Source organism: Phyllostomus hastatus, unplaced genomic scaffold (genome assembly GCF_019186645.2).
Source record: "Phyllostomus hastatus isolate PE091 unplaced genomic scaffold, TTU_PhHast_1.1 phas_contig_148, whole genome shotgun sequence".
In the NCBI taxonomy this organism is placed as follows: Eukaryota; Metazoa; Chordata; class Mammalia; order Chiroptera; family Phyllostomidae; genus Phyllostomus; species Phyllostomus hastatus.
In genome coordinates this window covers 3,132,958-3,146,630 of record NW_025333607.1, presented here as the reverse complement: position 1 = coordinate 3,146,630, position 13,673 = coordinate 3,132,958, and the positions used below count along the sequence as shown (strand labels likewise).

General features: G+C 43.1%; 1 protein-coding gene across 6 annotated transcripts in view; it reads right to left on the bottom strand.

The window, feature by feature from the left end:
• LYST (lysosomal trafficking regulator) overlaps window positions 1-13,673 on the bottom strand; it is a 163,201-nt gene that overhangs the window by 66,338 nt on the left and 83,190 nt on the right. For 4 of the 6 annotated variants that reach the window (XR_006783186.1, XM_045817016.1, XM_045817008.1 and 1 more), the window contains exons 21-26: window positions 11,272-11,470; window positions 9,380-9,511; window positions 6,183-6,810; window positions 4,135-4,312; window positions 2,370-2,539; window positions 871-1,101 (exon numbers count right to left, since the gene is read on the bottom strand). Coding sequence is in view for 5 of the 6 variants with exons in the window: in XM_045817016.1 (XP_045672972.1) it covers window positions 871-1,101; window positions 2,370-2,539; window positions 4,135-4,312; window positions 6,183-6,810; window positions 9,380-9,511; window positions 11,272-11,470 (1,538 nt within the window). In the remaining variant the exon portion in view is untranslated. The remainder of the gene's footprint in view (window positions 1-870; window positions 1,102-2,369; window positions 2,540-4,134; window positions 4,313-6,182; window positions 6,811-9,379; window positions 9,512-11,271; window positions 11,471-13,673) is intronic. The other 2 variants (XM_045817021.1, XM_045817038.1) reach the window with 1 other exon arrangement.

The window sequence follows — 13,673 nt, the reverse complement described above, 5'->3', positions numbered from 1 at the left end:
AGCCAGCCACTTGCCAATATACTTTGGCCATTAGAAATTAATTTATGGTAGCAGACATAAAAGAAGGATGGCACATGAGTTCAAAACACAGGCTTTTATAGTGAGACACACACAGTCTCATGTCTCTGCTATTTACTAGCTGTATGATATTCAAGTACAATATCACTCTAATCCTCAATCTCCTATTTCTGATGGCATAATAATTTTTGTAAGACCATAACTGGAAGCTTTGTAAATATACAGGGTGGAGAAAAAGTAGGTTTATAGTTTTGAGTATGTAAAACACAGAGTTTATTATTATATTATTACAATATTTATTATTGTGTTATTTTCCATATGAACAATGGTAAACCTATCTGTGCCCTACCCTGCATTTGAAGACAGTTAAATTTATTCAACTTGTCTTCAGGTTCTAGATACCTAAAAGCAGGTTTTATAAATACCTTTTTTTATATATATGAGATACATATATATCTCATATAAAGATATGTATATATATGAGATATATATATGAGGAGGTATATAAATACCTTCTTTTATGTATATGAGAGAGGGGAAAAAGAGAAGAAGAGAAATATTGATATGAGAAACGATTATTTTGTAGAGGCACCAACTGGGGACCAAATACTCGACTTAGGCATGTGCCCTGACTGGGAATTGAAACCACGGCCTTTTGGTTTGTGGGACAATGACCAGCCTACTTAGCCATACCTACCAGTGCTAAATACCTTCTTTTAACCTAACTTTGTTGCAAGTGATGGAAAATATGCCTCCTCCAAATGTCATCTAACTTAATCCAATCAGTTTTGTAGAAAGTTTCCTTTCCAAAATACTCATCAGATGTAGCTTTGAATAATGATTGAAACTTACTTCTTTTCTAGTCCGTTCAGGGCTGCTACTGTGTTACATAACACGTAGAGAAGGCCATTATCCAGCAACATATCTGCCACCTTGGAGCAGGAATTCAGCATTTGGAGAAGAAACAGGAGGGCCGAGTGCAGGAGCGCGTTGTCGTACAGAGAGGTCTCTATCAGTCCCAGCATGGGGATGACAGCCCACTTCTGGAACAGCTCCAGGCTTTTCACATCTTCCAGGTCAAACCTGCGATAAACAATGAGCAGTGCCGAGCACATCAGAAGCATTAACTGTGAAATAAGAAAAAACGATGCAATATGGGCCATTTTAATCTAATTTTGAGGCTATACAAAATAAATTTGGCAAACAAGGATTGTTCACCCTTTTTTAAGACTATAGACCCCTACAAAGATAAGAGGTGTTGTTAAATGTATGTCCCAAGGTAAAAACACATACAAATGAAACATATAAACAATTTCATGGTTTCACGTGACTCATTTTAATTCATCCATTGGCCCACCTTAGGTGTCCAAAGAACCTCTGCTTTTGGGCTCTATGTAACAAGTGCACAGGAATGTAATTACTATTAATAACTAATAATAATTGTTATTATTTTCCATAGAATTTGACAGAATGAGCTAGTAAACAAAGGTCTAGCAGAAGATCTCGAGCTCTTGTCCCAGCACTGTCTGCCTGTCATGGAAGGAGACACTTAAGCACTTTGCTCCTCATTTTCCTTACCTGTCAAATATGGGTGGTGATGTCTGCCCTACCCTTTCTCAAGGCTGTTGTGGGAATCAAATGAGATAATGCAGAATCGCTTTGAAAGAGCCAAAAGCTGTATGCAAATGAAACATGCTGCTGCCATGACAACCACAAATAAATTTCTCAAGGTTTAAATCGGTCTACTTAATAGTAAGTGGGAGACACTTAATAATAACAAGAAGAAGAAGAAGAAGAAAAAGAAGAAGACACTCATTTCCATCATAGACAAAAATAATAGTTTGTCTTTCCTGCCAAACTTCTGGTTCAGAGAAAACATTCTTTTATTTTTGTGCTTGTTTGCTAACCCTCCAGCATTATGCCAGGGCCAGAGCTCAGCAATCAGCACACCAGGAGTCCCAGGAGAGGAGCTGGCTGGTCCCCAGATGACCTGAAGGGTCCATGGGGACAGGGGCTTCTCCATGGATCATTCAGGTCAGCTGCTGCTGAGAACACACAGGCCACCTTTCTGTTCAGTAGCCTTCTCCTGTGGATACTAGACATCTAATCGTAACTCACTCTCATCTCATGCAGCATTTATGTTTCTAGCCTCCAGCTAGTGAATGAAATAAAGGAAAAAGTTATATCAGAAAGAATATCACATGGAAAATAACAAGTTGATTCACCTGGAAAATGACTTCCGGCAGATTTTTTCTAAAAGTGACCAAATAATTTTGTTGAGGGCCAGTTTCTTAAATTTTACACTTAAGACAAAAGACCCTCAGTTATGGTGGAGGGAAGAACGCACTTACTCTTCATCAAGGCCAATATGTCGACCGAAGAGCATTTCTATGAAGCACTCTAACAGCTCCCGAGTTCCCCGGTGCAGATACAACTGGTTGGCTAGCAAGGAAAAGCCACGATTCTTCAAAAATTTATCTTTTAGTTCCTTAGATGCTCTATTAAAATATGCATCTAACAGCTAAGGAAAAAAATTAAGACAATTTAGATAACGTATTAAAATTTATAGAATATATGCAAATCAAACTGTTAGTAGTAATTGTAAATTATTGTTTAATTTCATGTGCATAGACATCGAAAGCTAAAAAAAGATGCCACCTCCATGGCAAAATAAGATAAACTTTGTCTCTATTACAGGATGTTAATAATGACTCTGCCTTGGAGATCATAATACATTTGTGATGGGAAAACTAGTTTTTTAGCTGAATATGGACACCTAGTGCACTGGCAGCCTTAGTCAAGTGTACGTAGAATATTTGTGCCTAATTCTGAAGGGAAAAAATTAGTCAACCCCATTCTGTGCTCACTCTGCAAATACATGTGCGCACGTGCACACACATGCACCTAGACCTCTGTTTCTCGACTTCTGAGCAGATTATTTATCATAAGCACAGGCCTCCATTTCCACCCCTCCCTAGCATCTTAAACACCAACATGTATAAAACCAAATCAATTCTCCTTCTTTCCGAACTCACTTCTTCTACGGTTCTATTCTTGGAGCACAGCAGCACCACCCTCCCAGGCTTCAGGGCTAACCCTTTCTTGCCCTTACCCTGTGTGTAAGATGAAGGCAGCACTGCTCAGCTCCAGCCAGTGTCTCTCCAATCTGCCCGCTCTCTGAAGTCCCACCCCCCAGATTAGAAACTCCTCATTTCTCCCCTGGACTCCTGTGCTAGCCACCTTTCCCCCTGCAATGGCTCCCTCGCAGTGCTGACAGACTCTTCCCCACACATACACCTACACACTGTCCCACTTAAAAAGCTCTCTGAGTTCACAGCATAATACAAAACACACCTTTTGCATGAAACCATCCCTCAGTCCCCCCATCAGGATTAATTGCTTTTCCTATGTTCCTGCTCTTCCTTATTAATACCGCCACTGAAGCACTCATTGCAGAAGTCCTTACATTTTACTTGGTTGGTGTATGTCTCTCTCTCTCTCACTAGACTATAAGCTCCTTGAATATATGGGCATATGTTATTCCCCTTTACATCCCACATAGCAACGAGCCCAGTGTTTTACACACAAGATGGAAGCTCAATATATACTGGGTTGAATGGCAAGTGATTCAACAATATCCTACATCTATGTATTTATCTGTATTTATTTATTTAGTACCTAAATAAATACAGTACCTAGCACAAGACGCCTACCCTCATGGAGTTTCTCTTTCAGTGTGGGAGATGACAAGTAAGTGAGGACAGGGGACAGGGACGCTGTTTCAGAAAGTGATCAGGGAAGGCCCCCGAGCTGAAACCTGAAGTGAATGTCCACAGTCTAAGACTGCACTGCAGGGGAGACTTCCAACGAGCTGTGTGTTCCTTGTAATTGGTAGACTTAAAAAAACGCATAATGATATGAATCAGTCCATGAAGGGCTTAAAATTAGATGGTGATACATATGAAAATATGAGTAAGAAGTAACAAATGATAACAGTTCATTATTCCCAAGTATAAAGTCAACCTTTAGGTTTACTTTAACATACATATTTTCAAGTCATGAATAGCACATATATTTATTTTCCAAATTGAAACCACATACAGTCCTTGCCCTTACTTTGATGACTCCTTGCTGTATAGCGGGTGATGGGTGGTTCACGAGGACCAACAGCACATCTGCTTGAATCAGCTTGCCCATCACGTCTTCCAGCATAGCGTCAGGCAGCACGAGGAGAACCCCACTCAAGAGCTCATATAATCCACAGCATATGGGAACCAAGCAATCTTCACTGACACTACAACAGACCGAAAAAGTCACACTGACACAGCATAAGGGAGACAAGGACACGCCAACTCCCTTAGGGCTGGATGCATTCTGAGAAATGCTTCCTTACTCGATCTCATCTTTGAACGACCACAGAGTGTGCCCACACATGCTGGGTGGCGCGGCCCACTGCCCACCCTGATCAGAGGGCAGCCTGCTGCCCACCCCAGTCAGAAGGCATGCCGCCGTCATGCATATGGTCTCTTGTGGAACCATCATTATGTGGTGCATGACTATCATCATAATTTTAACATGTGAAACATACGTTCATTATGTTAAGTTAAAAAATGTTTCTTGATTTAACTATGATTCACAAATGTGCCATCACTTTTTGTCACCAGTATCTTTTGGGCAGGTATTCTCCTGAACAGTATTCTATTCTACACCTATGATGTCTAATACTGTAGTCAGTAGCCACTTGTGCTAAACTATTTAAAAATTAAATTAAAAAATTCAGCTCCTTGCCCTGGCCAGGTGGTTCAGTTCACTGGGAGCATTGTACCACACACATGAAGCTGTGGGTTCGACCCCCGGGTAGGGCACATACCTAGCTTGTGGGTTTGACCCTTGGTCAGTGGTGCACAGGAGGCAACCGAGCCACGTTTCTCTCTCACATCGATGTCTCCCTCTCCCTCCTGTTCCCTGTCTCTAAAATCAATAGATGTATCCTCACATGAGGATTAAAAAAAAATCCCACTCCTCCTCTGCACCAGCCACACTTCAGGTGCTCAGCAGGCACACGTGGCCCATGTCTGCTATGCTGGTCCGCGCAGGGAAGACATTTCCATCTCAAAATTTCCTGGACGGTGCTACTTGAGATGTTTCTGGAAGCAATACTAAACCTTATAATTTCCATGAACTGAAGAGTTTTTCTCTAATAACCATAAGAATGAAATAAACTATAAGATTGTTTTCTTTGAGAATTATTTATGGTTTAGTATTTGGTTAAATGTGGAATTCAATATTATCTAGCATTCACATAAGGAGAAAGGTATCTTCTTTGTCATTAAAATATGTTATATGAGCCACGGCTGGTGTGACTCAGTGGATTGAGCATGGGCCTGGGAACCAAAGGGTTGCCAGTTCAATTCCCAGTCAGGGCACATGCCTGTGTTGTAGGCCATGTCCCCAGTAGGGGGTGTACGAGAGGCAACCACACATTGATTTTTTTCTCCCTCTCTTTCTCCTTCCCTCCCCCTCTCTCTAAACAAATAAAATCTTTTTAAAATATAAAATAAAACATGTTATATGAAGGAGGACCCAAAAAACATATTTTTAATTAAAAATTGTGTATTCTTACGTTTAAACTTTAGTCACCTTCAACATACTCTCCATTTGATGCAATACACCTATTAAGATGTTTTTACCACTGCTCAAAACAGTTTTTGAACTCATCAATTTTTATGTCTTTTAGTGCTTCAGCCATTTTTTGCTTCATGTCTTCCACATCAGCAAAACATTTCCCTTTGAGGCTGTTTTTGGTCAGAAACTGCTCAACACACGCAGTGCAGTGTGGGCAGGTGCACTCGTAAATCACCCAACATGAAATGGGCAAACGCATTGAAAGAGTCTTAAAAAAAAATCCCTGAAACTGAACTCAGCCTTCACAACACCACCAGCCAGCGCACTGATACAGATGGGTTTCTAGAACACTCTCCTAGCGAAGGAGGCCTCTACTACAAGGGGCTGGGCCTGCCCTCCAGAAGATAATTCCAGTTTTTTGGGTCCCCCCTTGTACTGTAAGAAGTGACATAATGCAGACATTTCTAGAAGTACAGAATTCTTAGTAAAAGAATAGTAAAACATGTGGAAGGGGGTGGCACGCAAAAACATGGGAGTACCTGTGAGCATCTGCAGTTCGGTGGTGGTTTGGCTCATAAGCAGGAGAAAAGGCTAGGCTTTCCCAGTCCTCTGTGCTCCTGTCAGCAAGACTTGGCCAGCGGCTGACGGCTGCAGACCCGTTCTGTGAGGGAAACGCCAGCCCTAGGCTTGCAGTAGTGCTGTGGCTTTGCTGGAATGAGGCCAGGCCCTTGAGGTAATCAGGGCGCCGTGGGCAGGACTCATCGCCAGGGCTGTCACCATCTGCTCTGGGTTCTACTTCCGACTCTCTGTGATCTACTTTGGCTGCTGGAAACTCCAACATTCCTTTGGGGCCACTCCTGACAGAGGCTTGTCCTGAAAGGACAGCTTCCACCTCACACACAGTTTTTGCAGACTCACAGCTACTGATGAATGCGTCCTCTTGCTCTTTTTTCAGTGTCTCTGAACTCCCTGGAGGATGCCATTTCTCAGGCTGGCAAGCAACATGACTACCTGCAGTACTCTGTAACTTGTCAATGCCACAGTCCAAACTTGCCATCAGTTTTTGTGGCAGCATTAGAGGAGAAGCAGGAAGTGCTGGCAGGCTTCTAGAACGCCGCAGGGTGGCAGCCGTCTGCGGTGGAGTAATTTTGGAGGAACTGCTTCCTGCTAAGAGCAGACAGAAAAATACTGCCTGAAAACCTGTTAAGTGGGAGCACATCCTTTCTACACTATCAGTCACAACCAGAGCAATAACCCATTCACCCAGCATCGTTAAAGAATCCATATAGTCACTGTTTCTAGTAACTAATGCTTAAAATTCTCAAGTGCCAGAACTATTGTTCTTTTAACTACTTTTTATTAAAATCTCCCAAAAATGTATGTCTTTTCCTGTCTACTTAACAAAATATGATATTATAGAATGACTCAAAATCATTAGGACTGATGATTCTACTGTAGTGAAATTAAGTGAATTAAGTAAAACTTAATTTACCTGCAGTCACTAGGACACAGTTTGAGATACTGTAAGAAACGGGCTTTGCAGCTGTAACTGGAATCAAGTGATCGCTGTGTTAGTCAGGTGGTCTTGGGCAAACCACTTAATTCTACGAGTACTGGCTTCTACAAACGTAATATAAGGGTTCGAAAGTGTCTACCTTGAAGGCTGCTTTAAAGATTAAGTGAGATATTTGTGCTGCGCCAAGCACAGTGCCCGGCACAGAACAGGGGCCCTATAAACGGCAGTAATCGTCGTCTTGCTGTCATTATTACTAGACTGAATGAATCTAAACTGTTCTCTCTACTCCATTTCTACAGTCACTTCTTGCTGCTATTCATGAGAAGCAATAGTTTTTTTCCTTCTTGCTTCAGCTCTCCTATTTGCTGCTTCTAATATTCTATGAAGACCAGAAATGTCCCTCATTCTAAGTGCACAAGATAGAAGTGCATGCTATGGAGTGGTCTGTTGGCCATCAGCTGGGGACCAGCATCCCCTGCGTGACTGTTAGGGACACACAGGCTCGGGTTCCACCCCAGGTCCATGCAGGTCCAGGAATCTGTGTTTTATTTAACAAGCTCTCCAGCTGATTTTTCTACATGCTGCAACTTGAGAAGCCCTCATATAGAATGAATGGGCACTGAATGAACTGCTTTAGGGCACAGACTTGGTGGTAATAAAAGAGCTCCACAGCTCAGATGTTTTTCCTAGTTATTTCTGGATTTTGGCTGGAGGGCTAAGGCTGCAAAAGGATTCTGTTCAAAGAGATGGAAGAAATGACTGTATTTGAAAATGTTCCAGAATGATGCACAATGATTTTTAAAATAGACATTTGCTATAAAATAAAATTAAAACACAGCCTTAAAATAGTACAGTAAAAGGCTATAAAATGTACGAGAGAATAACTGAAACACTTTGGGAGAGAAACAAAACCGGAGATTGATGACCATGTATCTCATCCCTCAGCCGCAGAGTTCAGTAATTTTACTGCAGCCCGAGACGGGGCAGGTGGGGCTGCAATGAAAGCAATGCCCAGCCGTCAGGAGGGGAAGACCCTCGGCCAATTCACAGCCAGGACACACACACCGGTTTTTTCTCATAACAGTAGAGATGAGGTAGTCTGTTACGAGCAGTAAATCAGGAAAGTAGCAAAGCACTGTAAGCTTGAAGATTTGAACATACTATGAAAACAGGAGAGAGAATTAATTCTGAAAACCAGGAATATTAAGGGCAGCCAGCATAAAAGGCCAACGGCCAGTGGAGACCCTCATTATGGCAGGAGCCCTCAGCCATGACTTTCTTTAGCAGCACTCAGCAGAGTGAGGGGAGTGAGACAGAGGCAAGGGTGGGGTTTTTCAGGTCAAGAAAGGCCAAGAGGACAAGCAAACTGAAGACAGTGCCCAGAAAATTACTGGCCCAAGGGGTCTAGGCTGGTTGAAGAAAACAGGCAAAAGGGAACCTGGGAGGGTGATAAACTAGAGGATAGGAGCCTGACATTAAGGAGGGGGACACGAGTTTCTGAGGTGGGAAGCTCTCCTGCTGCGATGAAGTCCAGGACAGATGCACCCATATCGGCAGACAAAATTGAGAGACGGGTCACCAGAGTCAATGACCACAATACTGGACTATTGGATGGCTCTTCACATGGCAAGTGAACTTGTCTAGGATGATGTGTTTAGGCAGGAAGGAGAGGATAAGCCAAACCTTCCAAAGACAGTAGGAAAATAAATCAGAAGCTTAAAGACAAATGACTATGGTAAGAGGGGACAGAGCCCTGGCTGATGTGGCTCAGCATATTGGGTGCCAGCCTGTGAGCCAAAGGGTCTCCACTCCGGTTCCTGGTCAGAGCACATGCCTGGGTTGCAGCCCAGGTCCCCAGTAGGGGGCGCACAAGAGGCAACCACACATTGATGTTTTTCTCTCTTTCTCCCCCCTTTCCCTCTCTCTAAAATAAATAAAAAATTTTTTAAAAAGAGGAAACAGAGAGCTACAGAACAAGACAGCATGAGCCCAGTTTCCTAAGTTCTCCTGAACATCTGTTATACCGAGTGAGGGTACTGATACCAGAAGGCAGTGAAATGGATTCCTTACATATATTCTATAATTGTTGAGTTCAGCCTTTCATTTATCTAGTCTGAAATTCAGTTTGTACTGCAGTGCTGAAACGTGGACACTTTATGTATCTACTACTACTCAGAACTAAACTGGGGAGGCTGATACATTCATTCTCGTTATGTTTACCTTCCGGTGCTGATGCAGTAAAAGCGGATGGGTGTATGACCATCAGTCCAGGGCTAGGGACAGCCTTTCCCCCACTGCTTGAATGCCTCAGGTACACGATTGACTCTACTTTCTCCTGGAAGATCTTGCCATCTAGAATTGAAAAAAATTGTGAGAGAGTAACATGTTAAAAAAGGATAAAATACAAATTTAACTGTAATAGCAAATCATTAAATAGAATTTTCACAAAAATACTGAAAATGTTCAAAGTGAGAAAATATGGCATAGTGTATGATAATGCATGTTTGATCTGTGAGTACTGGGCAGTTTCTTACTGTAGATATTTTTGTGGACTATTACTATTTTCCTTGAATTCTTGCTGTTATTTCTATACTTGAATAGCCAACTGTCCATTTTTATGTTGATCTGATGTCTCTGAGGAGACTGTTCATCTTTTCATTCACTGAGGAAAGGACTGTGTCTTATATTTTTATGTATCTCCTACAAGGTCCAAAATGACTCCAGAATTCATACCTATAGCTTTATCTTCCTTTCTGAGCTTCATACTCGTAAATTCAACTGCATGATTTCTTAAATGCAACACAAATGCAACGAATCTAAACCTGGATCATCTTTTCTGCCCTAAATTCACTCCCATTCTGTTCTCTGGTTGGGTAGAAGCACCCACTTCCCACGCAGAACCCTGGAGCCACCTCTGACCACTGCCTTTCCTTTACCGGCAACAAGTCTCCAGGTTCTGTGGCTGTATTTCCTGCTCCCTGAACCCTTCCCAGCCCCTGTGTGGTCCCAGAATGCAGGCTCTTCTCCCCTCTGACCTGGATGACTGTCACAGACTTCTGAATGGCTCTCGTGATGGAGCTGTGGTCGCCTCCAACCCTCCCTGCTACAGTGTTCTCTCTAGCAAATGCCACTCCTGCTGAAAACCTCCCAGTGCCTCTCTGTGGCCTCTGGACATGCACCTTGTCTACAGGAATCTCCACAACCTGTCCCCAGGCCCCCTTCTAGCCATTTTTTCACATTACACTTTAGCCCCATCTACTGCTGTGCCTGGGAGGCCCTCCCTCCAACTCCTACTCAACCTTTACAACGGGGAGCAGGCATCGCCTTCCCCAGGAAACACCCCTCACCACTCTCTACGTTACCACAAAACAAGATTTCTGTCACCGTGCTTTCTACACAGTGTAAGTGCCTGTTTAGGTCTTTGTCCCCTCTTCTAGACTGTAAAGTCCTTAAGTGAGGGGACCATATTTTATACATCTTTGCAATTACCCTGCACCCAGAATCTTGATGGTCCTTTAATCACTACATGTGCACTGAACCTAACACCCAATCGTGCGAATTTCGTATGGATTTTTACTGCTGCTGAATCAATTTATTCAATTTCTTAAAATGGCTGTTTTACAACACTTTTCCTCTCTACATTTACTATCTAACTTTCTCATAGGTACAGTGTTTTCTGCTTTCTTACCACATTGCATTTTCCTAGTTCTTTTAGAAGTCTGATTAGTCTATCTTTCTCTCATACTGACGGCTCTTTCTCATCCTGCCCTCTCAGTAGTATTATCATCAACAGTTCTGTCCTTAGCTTCCTTTTTCTTCTCTCTCCTCTTTTCTCCAGTGGCCTCATCTGTTCCTAGAGCGTCAGCTCACTTCTGTGCGGGTAGGTGTCTGTCTCGGTGCCTCCCCTCTCTGCCTGGCACTGAAGCTCTCTGGAGGCAGAGAGCACACCTGGCTCATTTCATGGCCCTCTGCCCGGTCCCCACCACGGTGTTAAGGCAGTTTCTAGCTCACAGAGGCCATCCGATGACTATCAAACAAATGCAGATGGATGAAGTGGGAAGGAAAAGCAGAAAGGGAGATAGCCAAGATCTGACAAAAATGATTATACCTACCTATATGCAAAGAAAAGTAGAAGTTTGTTGGATTGTGACAAACATAAGTATTAGTAGGAGGGTGAACTGCTAAAAGGAAATTGAAGACAATTGTCAATAATTCCAAATCTGGAGGAGATCCAAGGACTTCTGCTATAATTTTCACAAATGATCTACAAACCTCTCGGGGTATGGATGTAAGCTGCCCCTCTTTGTGTTCCTAGAAAAATAAAAATCAAACTCTCTTTAGGTTGAAAGAGAACTGCCAACTAACATTTTTCATTTAAGTAAGATATTCCTTTTAAGATAGAAATAGCAACACTGAGAAGCAATTTCTCAATCAAGCAATTCTGTTATTAGATGCATGGCCATTTAATCCTAGTCCATGCACCTTCATTGACTGAGGCAAAGTTGTACCCCAGCACCCCCAAGCAGGGCCTCAGACTGCCTAGTTTTGCACCCAGCTCCTTGGCCCACCAGCTGAGTGACCCTGGACAGAGTTACAAACTCCATGCCTCATAGAATAGCGTGGGAATCACACCCGGTTACTTCAGAGGGCTGTGTTTAGGAATGAGTGACAGTGCCTCACACAGAGATGTTACTATTATTGGTATTATGATCGCTGCAGTCACCACTACTGCTGCTATTATGGGACAGCAGAAGCTTCCAGCAGAGAAAGCCAATGACATGAACACAGTGTGCCCCAGTTTACAAAGCGCTTTCTCACAGCAGCTCTCAGAGGTTTTGCCCCTCGTTTCTTGAACATGGAGGCTCAAAGCAGTCATGCACATGACAACTCGAACCTCACAGAAAATGTGTAGGCAGCGTGGCACTCAGACTCGGACCTCTGTCATTCTCCCACGGTGTCACCTGCTGCCTGAGATAATGAGACCCGGCAGACTGCCGAGGAGTCACTGAGAGTAGCAAATTATATTCTCCATGGGCTGCTGCGGCCTCTAGATGAAGGCTACGGGAGTTAAACTTCCTCGTCCCCCCTCCCATGTCCAAACATCTATCTCAACATCCACTCTTCTTCACTGACTCTGCGTATTGCTCAATCAGAAGACGGGGCATCCAGATGATAACTTGGACACGGTTTAGTCTGATTACCTGAGATGCAAGAAGAGAAGGCCGAGTCTGCAGAAGAAGCACAAAACCTCTTGGCCACGCAAAGATGAGAACGCAGGTCTCTGGGTTTCTTGACTCCCGGTCCTGTGCTATTCCTGCTACGACCAGCTTTTCTAAATCGTGCCTTTTTCTAAATCGTGCCCTTCTACTATCCCAAAACTCCTGGTCACCACCTTGGGCACTCATTCCTAAGTCCATCCCAGCCCCTGTTTCTGCAATCTTGCCCTCTCCACTGACTCCTTACAAATAGTTGCTGGTGATCTATTTTATTTAAAAAAAAATCCCTGAACTTGACCTGCTGGAACCCTTTTGTTAATATTTGGTTTCTCTCCTTTTGCTGCTGTACTTTTCATTTGTCATTTCTTCTCACTGCCTCCAATGATTCTACTGCACATGCAGCCCAAATTCCCCAACATTCGGTTCTTCTTCATCTTCTGAAATCCTGCCAGCCATTCAGAGCAGCCAAGTCAAAGGCTCTTTACAGCTACGTGTTCTCTGAACCTTCTGCATGATTTGGCACAGAGACCACCTCTTTCTGGGCAGGTTCTCTTCGAGGACTCTATCTGTAGCTCCTTTGTCCTCCACATGCTGAAATGCATGTTTCCTGAGGTGCACGGTCCTCTCACTCACTACACTTGTTTATCTTTAGTGCCCATCTATCTCCGGGCTTCGCTCTTCACCAGCGCAGACCGATCCCAGCCTTGCCCTCTAATCCGCTCCCACTGCCAACCCTGCACACCGGTGCCCAGCAGTCCCTACCACTGCAGGTCCACTGTAACTGCAAATGCAGAGGGTGTAAAGAACAAAAATGGCAGGTTTCGTTCGTTCTTGGATGGTGCTCTCATTCCCCTAGTCTCCCAGCAGGAAATTTTACATGGTGTACGTGATTCTCCTGCAGCTTCTACTTAAACAGAATTGATCTCCTTTGTATTTGTGCCCATTCTTATCACACAAGTTCAGGTCTCCACACTACACTCACGAGCTGATGGAACTGCCTCACATCCAATATGCCACAAGCGATTCGTCTTCCTTAAATACTCTGAGATACCTTAAAGGCAATGGCTAGATTCATTTCTCTTTTTTTAATATCAATTGAATTTATTACAAGTTACTAAGCTCCAAGGCACTAAATTCATTTCTTTATACACTTCCCACAACACCTAACATAAACCTATTCCTAATAAACGTCAATTTGATAAACAGGCTCTTTGAATGAAGAAGGGCAAAGAAATACACTTTCGAGGAAAAGAATTAGTACCTAGGCTTTTCTAACATTTTAGAAATAATATGGAAGT